At 32.4% G+C, this 25,519-nt stretch overlaps 1 protein-coding gene across 2 annotated transcripts in view; it reads left to right on the top strand.

Moving 5' to 3' along the window:
* Positions 1–8,336: 8,336 nt before the first annotated feature.
* Positions 8,337–25,519, top strand: part of hpda (4-hydroxyphenylpyruvate dioxygenase a) — a 36,601-nt gene continuing 19,418 nt past the window's right edge. For both annotated transcript variants that reach the window (XR_013816393.1, XM_079815424.1), the window contains exons 1-13: positions 8,337–8,506; positions 8,766–8,792; positions 8,878–8,940; positions 10,152–10,256; positions 10,998–11,040; positions 11,271–11,353; positions 12,859–12,948; positions 13,041–13,147; positions 16,291–16,368; positions 16,463–16,625; positions 22,650–22,721; positions 22,807–22,929; positions 23,030–23,146. Coding sequence is in view for 1 of the 2 variants with exons in the window: in XM_079815424.1 (XP_079671550.1) it covers positions 8,504–8,506; positions 8,766–8,792; positions 8,878–8,940; positions 10,152–10,256; positions 10,998–11,040; positions 11,271–11,353; positions 12,859–12,948; positions 13,041–13,147; positions 16,291–16,368; positions 16,463–16,625; positions 22,650–22,721; positions 22,807–22,929; positions 23,030–23,146 (1,074 nt within the window). In the remaining variant the exon portion in view is untranslated. The remainder of the gene's footprint in view (positions 8,507–8,765; positions 8,793–8,877; positions 8,941–10,151; positions 10,257–10,997; positions 11,041–11,270; positions 11,354–12,858; positions 12,949–13,040; positions 13,148–16,290; positions 16,369–16,462; positions 16,626–22,649; positions 22,722–22,806; positions 22,930–23,029; positions 23,147–25,519) is intronic.

Below are 25,519 nucleotides of genomic sequence, written 5' to 3'. Positions count from 1 at the left end.
TATTGGAGTTTATATTACTTGTATGCAACCCACATTCTCCACTATGCTCATATAGGCCCTATCTGTGTCATACATGATGAAGGAAAAATATATAATATGAGGAAAAATGTGTTATCTTGCAAAGGGATTGGACACTGCAGAAAGGCAAACCCATGTTTTTGGACATGCATAATATAATATATTTATATATATGCATTATATACATAATAAAACTATAGTCTATGAACTAAGTACCAAAGAAAAACACCACTGTATATGAAAATGGTAATTAAGTATATGATATATTAGGTGGGATTTTCAGTATTATATATGATATATAAGGTGGTATTTTCAGTACTATATATGATATATAAAATGCTATTTTCGGTACTATATATGGTATATAAAGTGCTATTTGCAGTGCTATATATGATATATAAAGTGCTATTTTCAGTACTATATAGGCCTATGTTATATAAAGTGCTATTGTCAGTGCTATATATGATATATAAAGTGCTATTTTCAGTACTATGTATGTTATAAAAAGTGCTATTTTCAGTACTATATATGATATAAAAAGTGCTATTTTCAGTGCTATATATGATATATAAAGTGCTATTTTCAGTATAAAGTGCTATTTTGAGAACTATATATGGTATATAAAGTGCTATTTTCAGTGCTATATATGATATATAAAGTGCTATTTTCAGTATAAAGTGCTATTTTGAGAACTATATATGGTATATAAAGTGCTATTTTCAGTGCTATATATGATATATAAAGTGCTATTTTCAGTGCTATATATGATATATAAGGTGGTATTTTCAGTACTATATATGATATATAAGATGCTATTTTCGGTACTATATATGGTATATAAAGTGCTATTTGCAGTGCTATATATGGTATATAAAGTGCTATTTTCAGTGTTATATATGATATATAAGTGCTATTTTCAGTGCTATATATGATATATAAAGTGCTATTTTCAGTACTATAAATGGTATATAAAGTGCTATTTTCAGAACTATATATAATATATATAGTGCTATTTTCAGTACTATAAATGGTATATAAAGTGCTATTTTCAGAACTATATATAATATATATAGTGCTATTTTCAGTACTATATACGATATGTAAAGTGCTATTTTCAGAACTATATATGGTATATAAAGTGCTATTTTCAGTGCTATATATGGTATATAAAGTGCTATTTTCAGTGCTATATATGATATGTAAAGTGTTATTTTCAGTGCTATATATGGTATATAAAGTGCTATTTTCAGTGCTATATATGGTATATAAAGTGCTATTTTCAGTGCTATATATGATATATAAAGTGCTATTTTCAGTGCTATATATGGTATATAAAGTGCTATTTTCAGATATGTGATATATAAGGTGGTATTTTTTAGTACTATATATGATATATAAGGTGGTATTTTCAGTACTATATATGATATATAAAATGCTATTTTCGGTACTATATATGGTATATAAAGTGCTATTTGCAGTGCTATATATGGTATATAAAGTGCTATTTTCAGTGTTATATATGATATATAAGTGCTATTTTCAGTGCTATATATGATATATAAAGTGCTATTTTCAGTACTATAAATGGTATATAAAGTGCTATTTTCAGTGCTATATATAATATATATAGTGCTATTTTCAGTACTATATACGATATGTAAAGTGCTATTTTCAGAACTATATATGGTATATAAAGTGCTATTTTCAGTGCTATATATGGTATATAAAGTGCTATTTTCAGTGCTATATATGGTATATAAAGTGCTATTTTCAGTGCTATATATGATATATAAAGTGCTATTTTCAGTGCTATATATGGTATATAAAGTGCTATTTTCAGATATGTGATATATAAGGTGGTATTTTTTAGTACTATATATGATATATAAGGTGGTATTTTCAGTACTATATATGATATATAAAATGCTATTTTCGGTACTATATATGGTATATAAAGTGTTATTTGCAGTGCTATATATGGTATATAAAGTTCTATTTTCAGTGTTATATATGATATATAAGTGCTATTTTCAGTGCTATATATGATAGATAAAGTGCTATTTTCAGTACTATATACGATATGTAAAGTGCTATTTTCAGTGCTATATATGGTATATAAAGTGCTATTTTCAGTGCTATATATGATATATAAAATGCTATTTTCAGTACTATATATGATATATAAAGTGCTATTTTCAGCGTTATACAGTATATGATATATAAGTGCTATTTTCAGTGCTGTATGTGATATATAAATGCCCTTTTCAGTACTATATATGATATATAAGTGCTATTTTCAGTATTATATATGATATATAAGTGCTATTTTCAGTGCTGCATGTGATATATAAATGCCATTTTCAGTATTATATATGATATATAAGTGCTACTTTCAGGACTATATACGATTTATAAGTGCTATTTTCAGTACTATATATGATATTTAAATGCTATTTTCAGTATTATATATGATATATAAAGTGCTATTTTCAGTACTATATACGATATATAAAGTGCTATTTTCAGTACTATATATGATATATAAAAGGCTATTTTCGGTACTATATATGGTATATAAAGTGCTATTTGCAGTGCTATATATGGTATATAAAGTGCTATTTTCAGTGTTATATATGTTATATAAAGTGCTATTTCAGTACTATATATGATATGTAAAGTGCTATTTTCAGTGCTATATATGGTATATACAGTGCTATTTTCAGTGCTATATATGGTATATAAAGTGCTATTTTCAGTACTATATATGGTATATAAAGTGCTATTTTCAGTGCTATATATGGCATATAAAGTGCTATTTTCAGTGCTATATATGATATATAAAGTGCTATTTTCAGTGCTATATATGGTATATAAAGTGCTATTTTCAGTACTTTATATGATATGTAAAGTGCTATTTTCAGTGCTATATATGGTATATAAAGTGCTATTTTCAGTGCTATATATGATATATAAAGTGCTATTTTCATTACTATATACGATATGTAAAGTGCTATTTTCAGTGCTATATATGGTATATAAAGTGCTATTTTCAGATATGCGATATATTAGGTGGTATTTTTCAGTACTATATATGATATATAAGGTGGTATTTTCAGTACTATATATGATATATAAAATGCTATTTTCGGTACTATATATGGTATATAAAGTGTTATTTGCAGTGCTATATATGGTATATAAAGTTCTATTTTCAGTGTTATATAATATATAAGTGCTATTTTCAGTGCTATATATGGTATATCAAGTGCTATTTTCAGTGCTATATATGATATATAAAATGCTATTTTCAGTACTATATATGATATATAAAGTGCTATTTTCATTGTTATATATGATATAAAGTGCTATTTTCAGCGTTATACAGTATATGATATATAGTGAATCAGTGCATCTCTTCTGTGATCCGTATCAGAATAGCGACGACAAAAATGAGCAATTTTGTCAAAATGTCAATGTCAGATGTCTAGAATTTCTAGAAGCTTCTTCGCAGGGAGCCATGGAATAATCCAATGTCGCCCTCTAATGTACAAATGAGGGAACTTGGACAATCCCAGAATAATTTTCCATGTATTCACCAATATGTAAATCATATTGGAGTTTATATTACTTGTATGCAACCCACATTCTCCACTATGCTCATATAGGCCCTATCTGTGTCATACATGATGAAGGAAAAATATATAATATGAGGAAAAATGTGTTATCTTGCAAAGGGATTGGACACTGCAGAAAGGCAAACCCATGTTTTTGGACATGCATAATATAATATATTTACATATATGCATTATATACATAATAAAACTATAGTCTATGAAGTACCAAAGAAAAACACCACTGTATATGAAAATGGTAATTAAGTATATGATATATTAGGTGGGATTTTCAGTATTATATATGATATATAAGGTGGTATTTTCAGTACTATATATGATATATAAAATGCTATTTTCGGTACTATATATGGTATATAAAGTGCTATTTGCAGTGCTATATATGATATATAAAGTGCTATTTTCAGTACTATATAGGCCTATGTTATATAAAGTGCTATTGTCAGTGCTATATATGATATATAAAGTGCTATTTTCAGTACTATGTATGTTATAAAAAGTGCTATTTTCAGTACTATATATGATATAAAAAGTGCTATTTTCAGTGCTATATATGATATATAAAGTGCTATTTTCAGTATAAAGTGCTATTTTGAGAACTATATATGGTATATAAAGTGCTATTTTCAGTGCTATATATGATATATAAAGTGCTATTTTCAGTGCTATATATGATATATAAGGTGGTATTTTCAGTACTATAAATGGTATATAAAGTGCTATTTTCAGAACTATATATAATATATATAGTGCTATTTTCAGTACTATATACGATATGTAAAGTGCTATTTTCAGTACTATATACGATATGTAAAGTGCTATTTTCAGAACTATATATGGTATATAAAGTGCTATTTTCAGTGCTATATATGATATGTAAAGTGTTATTTTCAGTGCTATATATGGTATATAAAGTGCTATTTTCAGTGCTATATATGGTATATAAAGTGCTATTTTCAGTGCTATATATGATATATAAAGTGCTATTTTCAGTGCTATATATGGTATATAAAGTGCTATTTTCAGATATGTGATATATAAGGTGGTATTTTTTAGTACTATATATGATATATAAGGTGGTATTTTCAGTACTATATATGATATATAAAATGCTATTTTCGGTACTATATATGGTATATAAAGTGCTATTTGCAGTGCTATATATGGTATATAAAGTGCTATTTTCAGTGTTATATATGATATATAAGTGCTATTTTCAGTGCTATATATGATATATAAAGTGCTATTTTCAGTACTATAAATGGTATATAAAGTGCTATTTTCAGTGCTATATATAATATATATAGTGCTATTTTCAGTACTATATACGATATGTAAAGTGCTATTTTCAGAACTATATATGGTATATAAAGTGCTATTTTCAGTGCTATATATGGTATATAAAGTGCTATTTTCAGTGCTATATATGATATGTAAAGTGTTATTTTCAGTGCTATATATGGTATATAAAGTGCTATTTTCAGTGCTATATATGGTATATAAAGTGCTATTTTCAGTGCTATATATGATATATAAAGTGCTATTTTCAGTGCTATATATGGTATATAAAGTGCTATTTTCAGATATGTGATATATAAGGTGGTATTTTTTAGTACTATATATGATATATAAGGTGGTATTTTCAGTACTATATATGATATATAAAATGCTATTTTCGGTACTATATATGGTATATAAAGTGTTATTTGCAGTGCTATATATGGTATATAAAGTTCTATTTTCAGTGTTATATATGATATATAAGTGCTATTTTCAGTGCTATATATGATAGATAAAGTGCTATTTTCAGTACTATATACGATATGTAAAGTGCTATTTTCAGTGCTATATATGGTATATAAAGTGCTATTTTCAGTGCTATATATGATATATAAAATGCTATTTTCAGTACTATATATGATATATAAAGTGCTATTTTCATTGTTATATATGATATAAAGTGCTATTTTCAGCGTTATACAGTATATGATATATAAGTGCTATTTTCAGTGCTGTATGTGATATATAAATGCCCTTTTCAGTACTATATATGATATGTAAAGTGCTATTTTCAGTGCTATATATGGTATATAAAGTGCTATTTTCAGTGCTATATATGATATGTAAAGTGTTATTTTCAGTGCTATATATGGTATATAAAGTGCTATTTTCAGTGCTATATATGGTATATAAAGTGCTATTTTCAGTGCTATATATGATATATAAAGTGCTATTTTCAGTGCTATATATGGTATATAAAGTGCTATTTTCAGATATGTGATATATAAGGTGGTATTTTTTAGTACTATATATGATATATAAGGTGGTATTTTCAGTACTATATATGATATATAAAATGCTATTTTCGGTACTATATATGGTATATAAAGTGTTATTTGCAGTGCTATATATGGTATATAAAGTTCTATTTTCAGTGTTATATATGATATATAAGTGCTATTTTCAGTGCTATATATGATAGATAAAGTGCTATTTTCAGTACTATATACGATATGTAAAGTGCTATTTTCAGTGCTATATATGGTATATAAAGTGCTATTTTCAGTGCTATATATGATATATAAAATGCTATTTTCAGTACTATATATGATATATAAAGTGCTATTTTCAGCGTTATACAGTATATGATATATAAGTGCTATTTTCAGTGCTGTATGTGATATATAAATGCCCTTTTCAGTACTATATATGATATATAAGTGCTATTTTCAGTATTATATATGATATATAAGTGCTATTTTCAGTGCTGCATGTGATATATAAATGCCATTTTCAGTATTATATATGATATATAAGTGCTACTTTCAGGACTATATACGATTTATAAGTGCTATTTTCAGTACTATATATGATATTTAAATGCTATTTTCAGTATTATATATGATATATAAAGTGCTATTTTCAGTACTATATACGATATATAAAGTGCTATTTTCAGTACTATATATGATATATAAAAGGCTATTTTCGGTACTATATATGGTATATAAAGTGCTATTTGCAGTGCTATATATGGTATATAAAGTGCTATTTTCAGTGTTATATATGTTATATAAAGTGCTATTTCAGTACTATATATGATATGTAAAGTGCTATTTTCAGTGCTATATATGGTATATACAGTGCTATTTTCAGTGCTATATATGGTATATAAAGTGCTATTTTCAGTACTATATATGGTATATAAAGTGCTATTTTCAGTGCTATATATGGCATATAAAGTGCTATTTTCAGTGCTATATATGATATATAAAGTGCTATTTTCAGTGCTATATATGGTATATAAAGTGCTATTTTCAGTACTTTATATGATATGTAAAGTGCTATTTTCAGTGCTATATATGGTATATAAAGTGCTATTTTCAGTGCTATATATGATATATAAAGTGCTATTTTCATTACTATATACGATATGTAAAGTGCTATTTTCAGTGCTATATATGGTATATAAAGTGCTATTTTCAGATATGCGATATATTAGGTGGTATTTTTCAGTACTATATATGATATATAAGGTGGTATATTCAGTACTATATATGATATATAAAATGCTATTTTCGGTACTATATATGGTATATAAAGTGTTATTTGCAGTGCTATATATGGTATATAAAGTTCTATTTTCAGTGTTATATAATATATAAGTGCTATTTTCAGTGCTATATATGGTATATCAAGTGCTATTTTCAGTGCTATATATGATATATAAAATGCTATTTTCAGTACTATATATGATATATAAAGTGCTATTTTCATTGTTATATATGATATAAAGTGCTATTTTCAGCGTTATACAGTATATGATATATAAGTGCTATTTTCAGTGCTGTATGTGATATATAAATGCCATTTTCAGTACTATATATGACATATAAGTGCTATTTTCAGTACTAAATATGCTATATAAAGTGCTATTTTCAGTGCTGTATATGATATATAAATGCCATTTTCAGTATTATATATGATATATGTGCTATTTTCAGCACTGTATATGATATTTAAATGCTATTTTCAGTATTATATATGATATATAAGTGCTATTTTCAGTGCTGTATGTGATATATAAATGCCATTTTCAGTATTATATATGATATATAAGTGCTATTTTCAGGACTATATACGATATATAAGTGCTATTTTCAGTATTATATATGATATATAAAGTGCTATTTTCAGTACTATATACGATATATAAAGTGCTATTTTCAGTACTATGTATGATATATAAAGTGTTATTTTCAGTACTATATACGATATATAAAGTGCTATATTCAGTACTATATATGATATATAAGTGCTATTTTCAGTATACGATATATAAAGTGCTATTTTCAGTATTACATATGATATATAAGGGCTATTTTCAGTGCTATATATGATATATACAGTGAGTGCTATTTTCAGTGCTATATATGATATATACAGTGAGTGCTATTTTCAGTACTATATACGATATATAAAGTGCTATTTTTAGTACTATACGATATATAAAGTGCTATTTTCAGTACTATAGATGATGTATAAGTGCTATTTCAGTACTATATATGGTATATAAAGTGCTATTTTCAGTACTATATATGATATAAAAATAAAAGTGTCACAATATGTTTGCACTATATCAGATAAAAAACATGACATTATTCCCTTCCTTTAAGCGCTACAGTCGTGTGCGGCGGCTGCTGACCCCGAGAGGGTGTGTGTGCAGACGCTCTTTTGGCTGGATGAGACTGAAGGGGTGTTGAACCTGAGGTCCAGTCACCGGCACACATAAAACAGCAGGTCTGTGCGCACGACAGCTCTTCTGACCGACAAACCCCACCGAGAACATCAACATGGTGAGTTCAATGCACTGCAAGCATACATTAAGACCATCCAGAGTAAAGATGCAATATTCTCATTCATTAATGGTCATAACATTGTGATGCAGAAATGTCATAAAGTCTTCTAAAGCTAATTTTCTGAATGTCTTTTTATTATTTTAAGTTAAGATACAGGCAGTGTAAAGATGTCTTTCAGTCCTATTTTAGAATGTTTTGTATAATATATGAATATAAAACATAAATTAATATTAAATGATCTCTGTTCTCTCTTTAGACTTCATACACTGACAAAGGAGAGAAGGTAACATGACGGTTAACTTTAAACTAAAACAAAACTGTATAATAGCTTATTTTGGTAAATGTTTGTTTTAATTTTTCTGTTGCAGCCAGAAAGAGGGAAATTTTTAAGGTTTCACCATCTCAAGTTCTGGGTGGGAAACGCCAAACAGGTGAGTTTAGCTGAATCTGCGTCAGGGTTATTATAATCATAAAACTAATATCATATATAGTATAAAAAACACATATTTGTAAAACTAAAACCCATTGATTTACTGAAATAACAAACTAAAACTGAAATAAAAATTAATAAAAACTATAGACATATAAAAAAAAAAACACTAATAAAATTACAAAATACAGAATAAAATAGGAAAATACTGTTATACAGAAAATATCTGTTTGAATACAGTGGTTTACAGTGATTCGAAATTAAAACATGAAAATTTTTGCACTTTCTCTGAATAAAATAAGATTATAGTTTTGTATTGAATGCTTTGATGTTAAAAATGACAGTGTTTCTGTACGATTATGGCACTGAATATACATTTGCTGGCACAAATTGATTGTAATAAAGTTGCTTTGACTAGTTTTAAAGTGGCTTAGAATACAACTAAGATATAATATTGTAGCATATACCTATTAATTTGTTGTATGGATCCAAACACACTGAAATAATGTTTCCTAATGCAGATGACGAACGCCAATCAATAATGTGATCTGAGTGTGATGCAATAGTTCATCTTGATCTTGTCAGTGAAATACGTTTACATATTAACCAATAGTTTGTGCTCATTTTGTACCATTTCATTACATTTCAATGGTCCTGTATTGAAGCGTACAGGGTTCTGTGAGGAGCAGAACCTTCATTCATGGGAACATTTGATTTTATTAGATTTTTTTATTACATTTTATGAGCTCATAAACATACTTTATCCCACTAGAACAAATTGAATTAACCTCGTTAAACATGACAGTATTACGCAGTCTTTAAAACTGAGTCAAGAACCCTAGAATTCTACACTCTAAAAAATGCTGGGTTAAAAACAACCCAAGTTGGGTTGAAAATGGACTCTCCCAGCCATTGGGTTGTTTTAAGCAAACATTTAACCCAACCGCTGGGTTAAAACAACCCATTCACTGGGTTAAAACAACCCAATTGCTGGGCATTTTCAACCCAACTTGGGTTGTTTTTAACCCAGCATTTTTTTAGAGTGTATTTAGAACTCCACTGAACAGTTTATATATTGTTTTCTAACAGCTACTTGAGGATTTTGAAGTTCTTATCTCGTTAAAAAAACTTGTCAAAACAAAAATGTGTTGACGGTTAAACCCTTCCGACGGGCTTTTAAACACACATCTGTCCTTGTTGTTGTTGATCTAGGCCGCTGCGTTCTACTGCGATAAGTTTGGCTTCGAGCCGCTGGCGTATAAGGGTCTGGAGACGGGCAGCAGGGAGCTGGTGTCTCATGTCATCAGACAGGACAAGGTGTGTGTGTGTTGAGGATGAATACACACATGACACAACACAGGATCTCAACTACACACACATCATACAATCATTCACTTCACATCATACAATCATTCACTTCACATCATACAATCATTCACTGGAACTAAGGGGCCCTGAAAAACAACCCCACCCCATAATCCCCCCTCCACCAAACTTTACACTTGGCACAACGCAGTCAGGCAAGTCCCGTTCTCCTGGCAACCGCCAAACCCAGACTCGTCGATGGGATTGCCAGACAGAGAAGCGTGATTGGTCACTCAGAGAACACGTCTCCGGCGCGCTTTACCCCACTGCATCCCACGCTTTGCATTGCTCTTGGTGATGTAAGGCTTGGATGAGCAGCTCGGCCATGGAAACCCATTCCATGAAGCTCTACACACTGTTCTTGAGCTCATCTGAAGGACACAGAAGTTTGGAGGTCTGGAGCGACTTCTGTGACCCTCAGCATGCGCTGACCCCGCTCTGTGATTGGATGAGTTGCTGTTGTTCCAAATTGCTTCCACTTTATTATAACACCACTAATAGTTGAGTGTGGAATATTCAGTAGTGAGGAAATTTCACTTATTGCACAGGTGGCAACCGATCACCTATCACCTTTACCAAGTTTCATGTCATTCCAATGAAGTACACAATAAAAAAAAAGGACCGTAGAGGACCATTGGGTTTTAAAATCCAAACTGCACAAAAACACCTCAAAAGTATTTGTTCTTTTCACAGATAATATTCGTCTTCGAGTCTGCTCTGAACCCTGGAAATGAGGGTATGAACCATTTCATGTATTTTTAAACATTCTAGTGTGAAGTAAATCTGTCCATGTCATGTAAAAAAATTATTTAAAAAAACTTAGATTGCAAACCACAATATACACACATGGGAAAAGATAATAAAGGATTCTGTTACTCAGGATTAAAATGGTCCTGGTTTAACAAATTCGTGAAAAGAAAATCAAGAAAAGACCAAAAGTGCTCACTATCCTCTCTCTCTCCACAGAGATGGGCGAGCATCTTGTGAAACATGGAGACGGAGTCAAAGACGTCGCATTTCAAGTGGAGGACACTGACTTTTTAGTCAAGGTAAATCAGCAGTTTTATGTTGTTTCAGACAAAAATGTTTACATTATTGACATAATAATAGTCATAATGTTGCATAATTAATTCAGTGAGGATGTCCAGTTATTTTCAAAGAATTCAAAGTATGCTAAATTCATTCATTCATCATAGTATGTGAATTCATCAGACCTCTTGCTACTCACTGATGTTTGTGCGGTTATTTTCCCTCCAAAATGATGTCACGTCTACATGATGTAATTAAAGCGATAGTTCACCCAAAAATGAATATTAGCCCATGATTTACTCACCCTCAAGTCATCCGAGGTGTATATATTCTTCTTTCAGACGAATGAAATCTGAGTTTTATTTGAAAATGTTCTGGCTAATCCAAGCATTATAATGGCAGTAATAGTTGCTCGGTTTTTGAAGTCCATAAAAATGCATCTGTCCGTCATATAACTGCTCCACACGGCTCTGGGGTGTTAATAAAGGCCTTCTGAAGCGAAGCGATGCGTTTGTGTAGGAAAAATATCCATATTTAAAAATGTATAAAAAAAATTTCTATGGCTCTGCATCAGCCGTCCCCGCGGCATCACTTCCGGCGAATAAGGTCAAAATACATGCAAAATACAGGCGTGGTCATAGATATATATATACATAGATTCCTCATTAGTGCCTGCGCGGATCGGGCGAATGAGGCATCTACGTATATATATCTTTGATCGCGCCAGTATTTTGACCTTATTCGCCGGAAGTTATGGTGCTGGTAAAAAAAATAACATAAATACTGTTGGGTTTCTCGCAGAAACCGATCGTTTTGTGTCTTAAGACATCAATGTGACTCCACGAGCCGCATAGTTTAATAAGGATTCGTATGTCTATGTGTTTTTACTCTCATACTCTAAAATATCCCCATTGACATCATTATACGACTGACACACTGCAACGGTTGGAGTTAAAAAATCTTCATTTGTGTTCTTCTGAAGAAACAAAGACGCCTACATCTTGGATGCCCTGGGGGTAAGCAGATAAACATAAAAGTTTTTGGGTGAACTATCCCTTTAAGGAACTGCCTTTCTATTAACTATTTAAAAAAAGCAATACACTCAAGACAAATTAACAAGAAGTAATATCAGCAGTTTTTTTAAATCTCTGTTTTGATCAGACTTTCAAAAGTTCAAATAAAAAATGCTAAATATGTATTTCCAGAATGATAACTGGACGCCACTCATAATGCAGTAGTATGAAAAATGTTTCCTCGCATAATGCATACTATTGCACTTAAGTATTATTTCCATGACAATGAATCACTTATTTTGGCATTCCGATAATGAGACTTTGAGGGTTAAAATGGGGTCAAATGTGAAAAAATATCACAATGCAAAACAATTGCATAATGCAAGTATACAGTGTATTCTGCACAGTATATTCAGTTAAAAGTTTTCCATTCTGACCACAGCCATCTAAAACACAACTGAACCGATTTACCTTGAAGGGACTTTGGAATAAATGTGTGTTTGCCTTCCCAGAAAGCCAAAGAGAGAGGAGCGGTGGTCGTCAGAGAGCCGTGGGTGGAGCAGGATTCAGCCGGGAAAGTCAAATACGCTGTAATTCAAACTGTGAGTCTCAGAGAAAGACAACATGTGTTTTGCACAGACAGACATACAAATGATTTAAAGACTTACGATATATCCGATGTTGTGTTTTGCAGTACGGAGACACGACACACACGTTTGTGGAGTACATGGAGCCGTATAAAGGTCTGTTTCTGCCAGGATACAAGGAGCCGCTGTTCAGAGATCCTCTGTTACCAAAACTGTGAGTGATCTTACACAGCTGACACTCTCAGAACTTATGCTCTGAACAAACATTCTTCCAGTAACGTTAATAAAACGCTCATTCAACGTCATCTGGTCTTTAATAATGTTCTCAAAACATTATTAGTTCACTCAAAAATAACAATTCTAGGTTGCACTTTATTTTAAGGTGTCAGTGTAATTATATATTTGAATAATATTAAGTAACTACACGTACTACATACTATAGGGTTAGGGTGTGGTTGAGGGTTAGTTGCATGTAATTTACTATTACTATGGTAAGTCCATGTAACAATGACACTGTAAAATACCAAATTTGACCAAAATTGTCATCATTTGCTGCGCTGTAAAAAAAAATGTGAGTAAAATTTACAGTAAAAAAACGGCAATTGTGGTTGCCAGAACTTTACCGTAAAAAATACGGTAGCAACATTTTAGGTTTTACAGATTTAAGTTTAACTTACAGTAAATAACTGTATTTCATTAACTGAAATAATGTTAAATTACCAGCCTATTGAAATACTAATATCTGTTATGTACCTTTGATATATACTGACGAGCACCAATCACAGGTGGAGATGAGAGTCACATGACTATACTACATAGAAGGTGCACAGTGTCATTCACACACACTAAACGCCCACATGGTAATGTAAAAAATGCAATAAACATTATTTTAACAACATCAAATGTAACATAAAACCCTAATGTACATAACTGATTAGAAAAAACTACGAAGAAACAGTTATTTCAATAAAAATACATCAAATGTGTCACGCAGGGAATTCTGGGAATGTCAATTTACGGGTTTTCACTGTAAATTACACAACGACTTGTTCTTTTTCACTTCCAAAAACTGTCAATTTAACGGTATTTTACTGTAAAATTACATTAATTTAAGGTTAGATCTATTACAGTTATTCACGGTATATAGTACAGAAACTTTCTGTTTACTGTTTTTAACTGTAGCATTTTTACAGTCTTTTACCGTTAAAATCACGATTATTTTTTACAGTGTGATTTGTTCCAAACCTGTATGAGTTTCTTTATTCTGTTGAACACAAAAGAAGATATTTTGAAGAATGTTGGGAACCAAACAATTGCTGACCCCTATTGACTTCCATAGACTGAAAAAAAAAAGTCAATGGGGGCCAGCAATTGTTTTTGGGCGAACTATCGCTTTAATGGGAATGTTAGAAAAATGTTCTTAGAACATATTTTTGTTAGCTGGGAAGTTCAGTTTTGTTTGTTTATAAAAAAATGTGAGCGCGTATGAATGTTTAAGTGCAAATATAGTCTCTTAAGCCAGAAACATACTCATTAATTTAATTTAATTGATAAACGCTCATTCAAAGTTTTCTGGTCTTTAGTAATGTTCTCAAAACGTTATTTATACAACGTTTTTTTTATGTTTAGCTGCATCCGAAATCGAATACTTCTCTACTATATAGTGTGCGAAAAACAGTACACCAACAGAGTAGTATGTCCGAATTCATAGTACTTGAAAAATAGTGGGCGGATGATCTACTACTTCCGGTGAGATTCTGAAGTGCGCAAACGATGGACACTTTACTATCCCATGAGGCCATGGGAGACGATTTATGAATGGAGGTGATGGGACGCAACTGGCGCTGTTAGGTCACATGATCATGACAACATGGCGACAACATTCTACAATCATTCATACTATATAGAACGCTCTTTTTTAACGGTCGCGAAGTTCGTTCAAATTCAAATGTTCGATTTCGGACGCAACCTTAAAGTTGTATTTTTTTTCAAAATGTTACTAGTTTCGGAGAACATTCAAAAGTAACATTCCCATAATGTTAGCAAAATGGAATGTTCCCAAAACGTTTGCACAACCAAGAAAAAACATTTAAAAAAAAATAATTATAAGAAATAATTTTAGGGATTGTTGTGATTTGCTGATTTGTTCTAAACGTGTACGAGTTTCTTTGTTCTGTTGAACATAAGAGATACGAAAAATGGCTATTTTTGCTTATAACTTCTGAACCGTTTGTCCAGAAATCATAAAAGTGGTCTCGTTAGATTCAGGACGTCATGCCGTCTGAATTTTACCATATCGGCCATTTTGGCTGTCGGCCATTTTGAATTATGTGCTAAAATGCTGTATATTATGAACACATGAACGGATTGTTACGAAACTCGGTATGGGTCATCAGCACGATGCCTTGAAGGAGCCTTAGAAGTTTCGAAACAGCGCCACCTAGTGGATCAATTTTTCTCAAACGCTTATAACTTTGGGTGTGATTGACTTATTTTCATGGGAGTAACATTTTTCATCTCCTAAATCCTTGCCGAGTCCAACGATACCAGACTTGCCAGGTTTCGGCATATGGTTTGCGCAGCGTTGTAATTTAGCGCTTATAAAACGTTAGCTGATATATTCAAAACCGCTAGTCCGATCGAGACGAAACCAGCGTCAGAAGTTCGGAAACATAGGTCGTTAAAAACACGCTATTATTTAAATGTCAAAATATTGATAGTAAGGGGTAGTAAAATCCAATCAAAGTCATGTGTAAGTCATTTTTTACGTGATTTTTCATACAAATAATTCTATATTATAATTATAATTCTATAACTCCAAAACGAAATGAGATATTTAACCAAAATTTACACACATATGTATGGGCTCACTCTGATGACACATATAAAACATTGTAGGATTGTGCCTCCTGGTGGCGCTATAATAGAACAAAACATGAAATTCCCATAGACTACAATGCATTTTCAGCCTTTTTGCCTAAAATCATCTCATTGCAGAAAAAAAAAATTAACAAAGGAATTTAAAAAAAATAAATAATTATCCGAAATAATGTTAGGGATTGTTGTGATTTGCTGAATTTTTCTAAACCTACGAGTTTCTTTGTTCTGTTGAACACAAAAGAAGATATTTTGAAACAATTGCTGACCCCTATTGACTTCCATAGTATGAAAAACAATTACTATAGAAGTCAATGGGGGCCAGGAATTGTTTGGGCGAACTATCCCTTTAATGGGAACATTAGCAAAACGTTCTTAGAACATATTGTTTAAGTGCAACTAGTCTCTTAGGCCAGAAACACTCTATGCACACACATGACATATTTCAGAACACAAACATGTTTCTTTCTTTGACAACAGGCCACCTGGACATTTAAGCTTCATCGATCACGTTGTGGGAAACCAGCCAGATGATAAAATGGTGCCAGTATCGGACTGGTGAGGGTCACACATCCAACAAACAAATCAATGAGACAAATTCGTGGAAATGTCGTTGGCAAAAAAACACGTTCTCTCTGTCTTTTATCTGCAGGTATCAGACGTGTCTGCTGTTCCACAGGTTCTGGTCCATCGACGATAAGCAGATCCACACCGAGTACAGCGCTCTCAGATCCATCGTAGTCACGAATTATGAGGAAACCATCAAGATGCCCATTAATGAACCAGCCACCGGGAAAAAGAAATCACAAATCCAGGTTCTTCCAGCAGATCCCTAGAAACATATATTTTTAGTTTTTATTGAATTGATTCTTTTTTTAGTATTTATATATATATATATATATATATATATATATATATATATATATATAGGGCTGCATAACTTGATCAGAATATAACTATTATTAGGGGCCAAGCACTGAAGGTGTGAAGGCACATATTGAAACCGTTAGATTTCTTCTTCTTATTATTATTATTCTTCCGCCATTGGAGTCTATGGCATTGGCAGCCCATAGAACTGTTTGCGGGAAAGTTATGAAATTTGGCACACAGATAGAGGACTGGCCCAACATTAACCACACCAATTTTGCAGTCTCTAAAACAATCCCTCTAGCGCCACCACCTGTCCAAAGTTTCACTCATGTTTATGCTAATAACTTTTGAACCAAAAGGGCTAGAAACAATTTTTTCTTAGATTCCTGAGCTCAAGCCGATTCGATTGCACCCTATGACATCATTATCCGTCATGAAAATTTGCCCGCCATTTTGAATTTTTCTTTTTCGAACTCCTCCTAGGCCGTTGCTCTGATTTTCACAAAAATTGAACCAGATCATCTTCAGACCATGCTGACAAAAAGTTTTGGAATTCAAGTATATTCGTCAAGTCGCAAACAAATTTTACGTAGCGGTTGCAAAAATATACTTAAGGCTATATCTCCACAACGCACAAACCAAACTTGGTACATGTCATCACAAGCATGACCTGAGTTGCAGTGTTTTGGCCCAGCACCACCTACTGTTCCAGAGATACGAAAAATGGCTATTTTTGCTTATAACTTCTGAACTGTTTGTCCAAATATCATAAAAGTGGTCTCGTTAGATTCAAGACGTCATGCCGTCTGAATTTTACAATATCGGCCATTTTGGCTGTCGGCCATTTTGAATTATGTGCTAAAATGCTGTATATTATGAACACATGAACGGATTATTTAGAAACTCAGTATGGGTCATCAGCACGATGCCTTGAAGGAGCCTTAGAAGTTTTGAAACAGCGCCACCTGGTGGATACATTTCTTTTTCAAATACTTATAACTTTGGGTGTGATTGACTTATTTTAATGGGAGTAACTTTTTTCATCTCCAAAAACCTTGCCGAGTCCAACGATACCAGATTTGCCAGGTTTCGGCGCATGGTTTGTGCAGCGTTGAAATTTAGCGCTTATAAAACGTTAGCTGATATATTCAAAACCGCTAGTCCGATCGAGACAAAACCAGTGTCAGAAGTTCGGAAACATAGGTTGTTTAAAACATGCTAATGCCCAAATTTCAAAATATTGATAGTAAGGGGTAGTAAAATCCAATCAAAGTCAGGTGTCAGTAATTATTTACGTGATTTTTCATACAAATATCTATAACTCCAAAACGAGATATTTTCACCAAAATTGACACACATATGTATGGGCTCACTCTGATGACACATAACATTTTTTAGGATTGTGCCTCTTGGTGACGCTATAATAGAACAAAACATGAAATTCCCATAGACTACAATGCATTTTCAGCCTTTTTGCCTAAAATCATCTCAATGCTGCCGTTTATCAGACACTCCCAGACATTTTGGCATGTCTTGTCTTCTTATTTGTGCTTGGCCCAGGTATTGCTGCTTGCAGCTATGTTTATTATTATTATTAGTTGTAATCCTAGCAATAAAATACTGAAATGTATTACTGATGTAAATGACATCCTGTAGCAGTTCTAGGCAGGTGGAGCTGGGGAGGTGGAGGGGTTCAGAGGAGCTCAGGACTAGCTTACAGCAAACACTGAACTCTCAGATTATTTAAATGTTGAGCAAGCAATCTCATTGCTTGTGCCATGTGGAAATTATGTGATTTCTTGCAGATTGCATGTAAAATACCTATCGGCATGTTAAGGCTTCTCATTTACTTTGAATGGATGATGTCATGCATTACCGAGCTCAATTGTATCTTTTGCATGGCATCACTAGCCGTGTTTCCATTACAGATTTGCACAAAACTTTTGCGATATTTTCTAAAAATATATTGTGCAATGACAGCGTTTCCATTAACTGATGTTATGCGACTAAAACTATTTTTTTCCCTTTCGTGATAATTCATTCAAAAAATGATGCCATGTATGTTGTTAGGTTTATGTATATCCCAGCCACTGCATGCCATTATTATTAATGGAAGGAGACGTGTGTGTTATTCAAGCATTGACGACACGGAAAGCACCGCATAGCCTACTTGAGCGGCACATATGAGGTGTTTCTGGGTGTTTCTCTCTCTTATCTGCTTCAAGGTCTTGATAAATTGTGGCATTTTCTATTCTATTGTCTATTATGAGTTTAATAAAGAACTGTTTCTCGTCTTCTGTCCTAACATACCACCCCATCTGTAACAAGTGATTGACTTTTACATACGCCAGGTTATTGTGACGCATTGCTGCCACATACAGATACGAGCGAAATGTTTGAATTTGCACGGTGGTAACTCAAAGTTTTTTTTTACCACTTCGTTATTTTGGCTCAGAATTTTGTTTATTGGAAATCTAAACTGAATTTAGAAATGCGTTTGAAATGACAAACTTTGCGTTTAATAAACAATATATATTTTTGAAATGAAGACAGCGTTTGGAGTGGAGTGCAAAATAATCCGTTCCCTGAGTCCACTGCCTTTGTTGTTATAGTGAGTGTACACAAATAAAAGTAGACAGTTTACTAATAATTATATCTTGCACTTATCTGTATGGCTAAAAATTATGGAGTATTGTGAGTTGTTTCCGAAAAAAAAAAACATTTCATCTGAAGCCGCCGACGCCTTGGTCGGACAGAGGGTTAAAGAAAACGTAGCCTATTTAGTTTCATAGTTAGGCTATGTTTAAATATTAATATTTTTTTAATTTCATTTGTTGATTATGAAAAGTGAGCAGCATGAGTAAAGCTGCATAATCAGATGCGCATATGTCTGGGGACATGGAGTGGCTTCAGACATGATTTTGAGCACTTCATTGAATTTTGTTTTCTAGAAAGTCTTTCTTTAAAATTAATTTTGTTTTGTATAAATTGTATTTTAATTTCGATCAATGTTTAATCAACTATTTGGCTGTATATTTAATAAATAAGAAGCAAACCAAGATCGTCTGGAATGGATTGACGTGCGTAACTGGCCGGTTTCCTCTGCCTTCGCGTAAGGCTGAAACTATAGCGTGCGTCTTTCTTGAATATATGTCTTAATTACAGTAGGCCTATATATAGTTATGATATTTGTGTCTGTCATTACTAGGTTAAAGTAACGCCACTTGTCCTTATTAGGAGAAAATATATGTCATTTTAACAACATAAGATCTCGTTTTTACGACATACTTGAGTGGGAAAAAAATATGTAGGCCCTGTGTGGCAGCAATGCGTCACCGTACCAGGTGACCTGTAAATGCGAAATTTCCATTGCAGTTTTGCGAAAATTTGCTTTTTCGAATTGCTGAAAAACCACCTCATGTAAGCGGAAAAATTGTTTTGCGTTATATGGGAGTTTTTGCTAAATTGACGTGTTTCCATTGGGCGTATTTTCAATTTGCGCAATTTGAACGATAATGGAAATGCGCCTACTGGCGTTGCTTGCAACAGAAGTTGAACAATGTTCAACTTTTCAAAGCTCCAATGCAGGCGTCAGCCAATCAGATCGCCTATGCAAATAACCTAGCTCAGACGCTAACCAATTGCATTCTTGCAACACTGGAAAAGCAATGTTATTGGCTGTTGTCAGCGCCACGCTTCAATACCCCATGTGAATGCAGTGCAAGAGTTTCATTTCATCATGTTTTGGATGTTAATACATTTATAGATGCAGGAAATCTTATATGTCATATCTCAGGAAATGTCATAGGGTGCAATCGAATCGGCTTGAGCTCAGGAATCTAGGAAAAATTAGTTTCTAGCCCTTTTGGTTCAAAAGTTATTAGCATAAACATGAGTGAAACTTTGGACAGGTGGTGGCGCTAGAGGGATTGTTTTAGAGACTCCAAAATTGGTGTGGTTAATGTTGGGCCAGTCCTCTATCTGTGTGCCAAATTTCATAACTTTCCCACAAACAGTTCTATGGGCTGCCAATGCCATAGACTCCAATGGCGGAAGAAGAAGAAGAATAATAAGAAGAAATCTAACGGTTTCAATATGTGCCTTCGCACCTTCAGTGCTTGGCCCCTAATAATAGTTATATTCTGATCAAGTTATGCAGCCCTATATATATATATATATAAGGTTGTAAACAGTGCAGCATCCAACACCACTTGTTTTAAATCAATTATCTTTAGCTATGTTTCCATCCACCTATTTTTATGTGCATTTTGGGATATCGCATAAAAAATGCTGGACGCCAAGATGCGCTTAAATTCTAAAAATGTGCTCACTCAATTGAGTTGGACACATTTTTTATAAGTTGATGGAAACACATTTACAGAATAAATGTATTGATGTGCATAAAAAAGTCATGTGACTTTGCGATGGGATGGCATACCTGGACCAACCAGCGGATTGATCTCATTGCACAGAATCTTAATATGCTTTTTGCAAAGCTGTTTTAGTCATTCTGAAGTGGTCAAAGTGGTTCGGGATAATTACCTCCCAGAACTTCTTATAGTCTTACACGACTGCAGTCTTACACGACTGCATTCCCAAAAACCATGCATCCGGAAGCAAGATGACAAGACTGTGTTTATTGCGTTTCATCGAAGTAATTCATTATATGCAGTGGCTTCTCCAACTGCAGCAACTTCAAAATCTCTCTTATATTTTTTCCTGTTATTTTGCGCCACTTTATCTGGAAGGGATGATTTTGTTCTCTTCTGCTCACTGGATGGAAACATTTATTTGCAAATGCAAATGCAATATTCCAATTTTGCGCATACGTTAAATTTGCAATTTCGGATGGAAACTATATTGCCAAAAGTTTTGGGACGCCTGCCTTTACATGCACATTAACTTTAATGCCATCCCATTCTTAATCCGTAGGGTTTAATATGGAGTTGCAGCTCTAACAGCTTCAGCTCTTCTGGGAAGACTTTCCTCAAGGTTTATGAGTGTGTTTATGGGGATTCTTCTAGAAGCACATTTGTGAGGTCAGGCACTGATGTTGGACGAGAAGGCCTGGCTCTCAGTCTCCGCTCTAATTCATCCCAAAGCTGTTCTATCGGGTTGAGGTCAGGACTCAAGTTCCTCCACACCAAACTCGCTCATCCATGTCTTTATGGAGACGCTTTGTGCACTGGGACAGGAAGGGGCCGTCCCCAAACTGTTCCCACAAAGTTGGGAGCATGAAATTGTCCAAAATGTCTTGGTGAAGCATTAAGAGTTCCTTTCACTGGAACTAAGGGGCCAAGCCCAACCCATGAAAAACAACCCCACCCCATAATCCTCCCTCCACCAAACTTTACACTTGGCACAATGCAGTCAGGCAAGTCCTGTTCTCCTGGCAACCACCAAACCCAGACTCGTCCATGGGATTGCCAGACAGAGAAGCGTGATTGGTCACTCAGAGAACACGTCTCCGGCGCGCTTTACCCCACTGCATCCCACGCTTTGCATTGCTCTTGGTGATGTAAGGCTTGGATGAGCAGCTCGGCCATGGAAACCCATTCCATGAAGCTCTACACACTGATCTTGAGCTCATCTGAAGGACTCAGAAGTTTGGAGGTCTGGAGCGACTTCTGTGACCCTCAGCATGCGCTGACCCCGCTCTGTGATTGGCTGAGTTGCTGTTGTTCCCAATTGCTTCCACTTTGTTATAACACCACTAACAGTTGAGCGTGGAATATTTAGTAGTGAGGAAATGTCCCAAATGGACTTTATACACCTGTGGCCATGAAGTGATTGAACACCTGAACTCTGTGATTTGACGGGATTTCCCAATACTTTTGGCAATATAGTAAAATAACTGCAATTCTGCTTCCCACCACTAGTGGTACACACTTCACTTTTAACTGAAACATTCAACAATCTATAGTAAGTGTCCATATTACTGCTATAATTGTCTTTTTTCATTTATAAAGGAGTATATTGACTACAACGGAGGACCTGGAGTGCAGCATATAGCCCTGAACACGTCCAACATCATCCAAGCTGTACGGCTCCTCTCAATATCACTTCATTCCCGTTAGATCGTAATAAAGTACATACAAAGCATGAAACTCTGTCCTTATGAATCAGATTGTGAACCTTCGAGCTCGAGGGATGGAGTTCCTCTCTGCACCTGATAACTACTACGAAATCCTGCGGCAGAAACTCAAGACGGCCAAGATCAAGGTGAAGGAGGACCTCAAAACACTGCAGGTCAGAGAAACCAAGAGTCCTGTTTGGATATGATGCTGTGTTTTTGAATGCTTTTTCAAATACATAATAAAATCTTTTGGGTTTTTTTCATCCAATGCAGGAGTTGAAAATCTTAGTAGACTTTGACGATAAGGGTTACCTGCTCCAGATCTTCACCAAACCCGTGCAGGACAGGCCAACGCTCTTCCTGGAGGTCATCCAGAGGAACAACCACTTCGTGAGTCTGAGATTAACATGCATTTACAGTTACAAGTGAATAAAATGTAGCCTAGTCCACCCAAAAATGTCAATTCTGTCATCATTTACTCCCCCCTCATGCCGTTCCAAACCTGAAACTAAGATATTTTTCTGCCCTTATTCAACAGAAACGTTGACGCTTCAAAACGTCTAAAGATCATAAAATAAATCCATATGAATGGAGCGGTTTAATTCAAGTTTTCTGAAGAGAAGTGACATAAAAACAGAACATGAGTTAAATCATTTAAGGCGTTATTTAACTCATTTAAGACGTTATTTAACTCATTTAAGACGCTATTTAACTAATTTAAGATGTTATTTAACTCAGTTAAGACATTATTTAACTCATTTAAGACATTATTTAACTCATTAAAGACGTTATTTAACTCATTAAAGACATAATTTAACTCATTAAAGACGTTATTTAACTCATTTAAGACATTATTTAACTCATTAAAGACGTTATTTACTCATTTAAGACGTTATTTAACTCATTAAAGACGTTATTTAACTCATTAAAGACATTATTTAACTCATTAAAGACATAATTTAACTAATTTAAGACATTATTTAACTCATTTAAGACGTTATTTAACTCGTTAAAGACATTATTTACTCATTTAAGACATTATTTAACTCATTAAAGACATAATTTAACTAATTTAAGACATTATTTAACTCATTAAAGACGTTATTTAACTCGTTAAAGACATTATTTACTCATTTAAGACATTATTTACTCATTTAAGACGTTATTTAACTCATTAAAGACGTTATTTAACTCATTAAAGACATTATTTAACTCATTAAAGACATAATTTAACTAATTTAAGACATTATTTAACTCATTTAAGACGTTATTTAACTCGTTAAAGACATTATTTAACTCATTTAAGACATTATTTACTCATTTAAGACGTTATTTAACTCATTAAAGACGTTATTTAACTCATTAAAGACATTATTTAACTCATTAAAGACATAATTTAACTAATTTAAGACATTATTTAACTCATTTAAGACGTTATTTAACTCGTTAAAGACATTATTTACTCATTTAAGACATTATTTAACTCATTAAAGACATAATTTAACTAATTTAAGACATTATTTAACTCATTAAAGACGTTATTTAACTCGTTAAAGACATTATTTACTCATTTAAGACATTATTTAACTCATTAAAGACATAATTTAACTAATTTAAGACATTATTTAACTCTTTTAAGACGTTATTTAACTCATTAAAGACGTTATTTACTCATTTAAGACGTTATTTAACTCATTAAAGACGTTATTTAACTCATTAAAGACATTATTTAACTCATTTAAGACGTTATTTACTCATTTAAGACGTTATTTAACTCATTAAAGACATTATTTAACTCATTTAAGACGTTATTTACTCATTTAAGACGTTATTTAACTCATTTAAGACGTTATTTACTCATTTAAGACGTTATTTAACTCATTAAAGACATTATTTAACTAATTTAAGACGTTCTTTAACTCATTTAAGACGTTATTTAACTCATTAAAGACATTATTTAACTCATTAAAGACATTATTTAACTCATTTAAGACGTTATTTACTCATTTAAGACGTTATTTAACTCATTTAAGACATTATTTAACTCATTAAAGACATTATTTAACTCATTTAAGACATTATTTAACTCATTTAAGACGTTATTTAACTCATTAAAGACATTATTTAACTCATTAAAGACATTATTTAACTCATTTAAGACGTTATTTACTCATTTAAGACGTTATTTAACTCATTTAAGACGTTATTTACTCATTTAAGACGTTATTTAACTCATTAAAGACATTATTGAACTAATTTAAGACGTTCTTTAACTCATTTAAGACGTTATTTAACTCATTAAAGACATTATTTAACTCATTTAAGACATTATTTAACTCATTTAAGACATTATTTAACTCATTAAAGACATTATTTAACTCATTTAAGACGTTATTTAACTCATTAAAGACATTATTTACTCATTTAAGACGTTATTTAACTCATTAAAGACATTATTTAACTCATTAAAGACGTTATTTAACTCATTAAAGACATTATTTAACTCATTAAAGACATTATTTACTCATTTAAGACGTTATTTAACTCATTTAAGACATTATTTAACTCATTTAAGACATTATTTACTCATTAAAGACATTATTTAACTCATTAAAGACGTTATTTAACTCATTTAAGACGTTATTTAACTCATTAAAGACATTATTTAACTCATTAAAGACGTTATTTAACTCATTTAAGACGTTATTTAACTCATTAAAGACATTATTTAACTCATTAAAGACGTTATTTAACTCATTAAAG

The sequence above is a fragment of the Gobio gobio genome, assembly GCF_949357685.1.
Source record: "Gobio gobio genome assembly, chromosome: 4".
In the NCBI taxonomy this organism is placed as follows: Eukaryota; Metazoa; Chordata; class Actinopteri; order Cypriniformes; family Gobionidae; genus Gobio; species Gobio gobio.
This window is presented reverse-complemented; position numbering and strand designations above follow the sequence as displayed.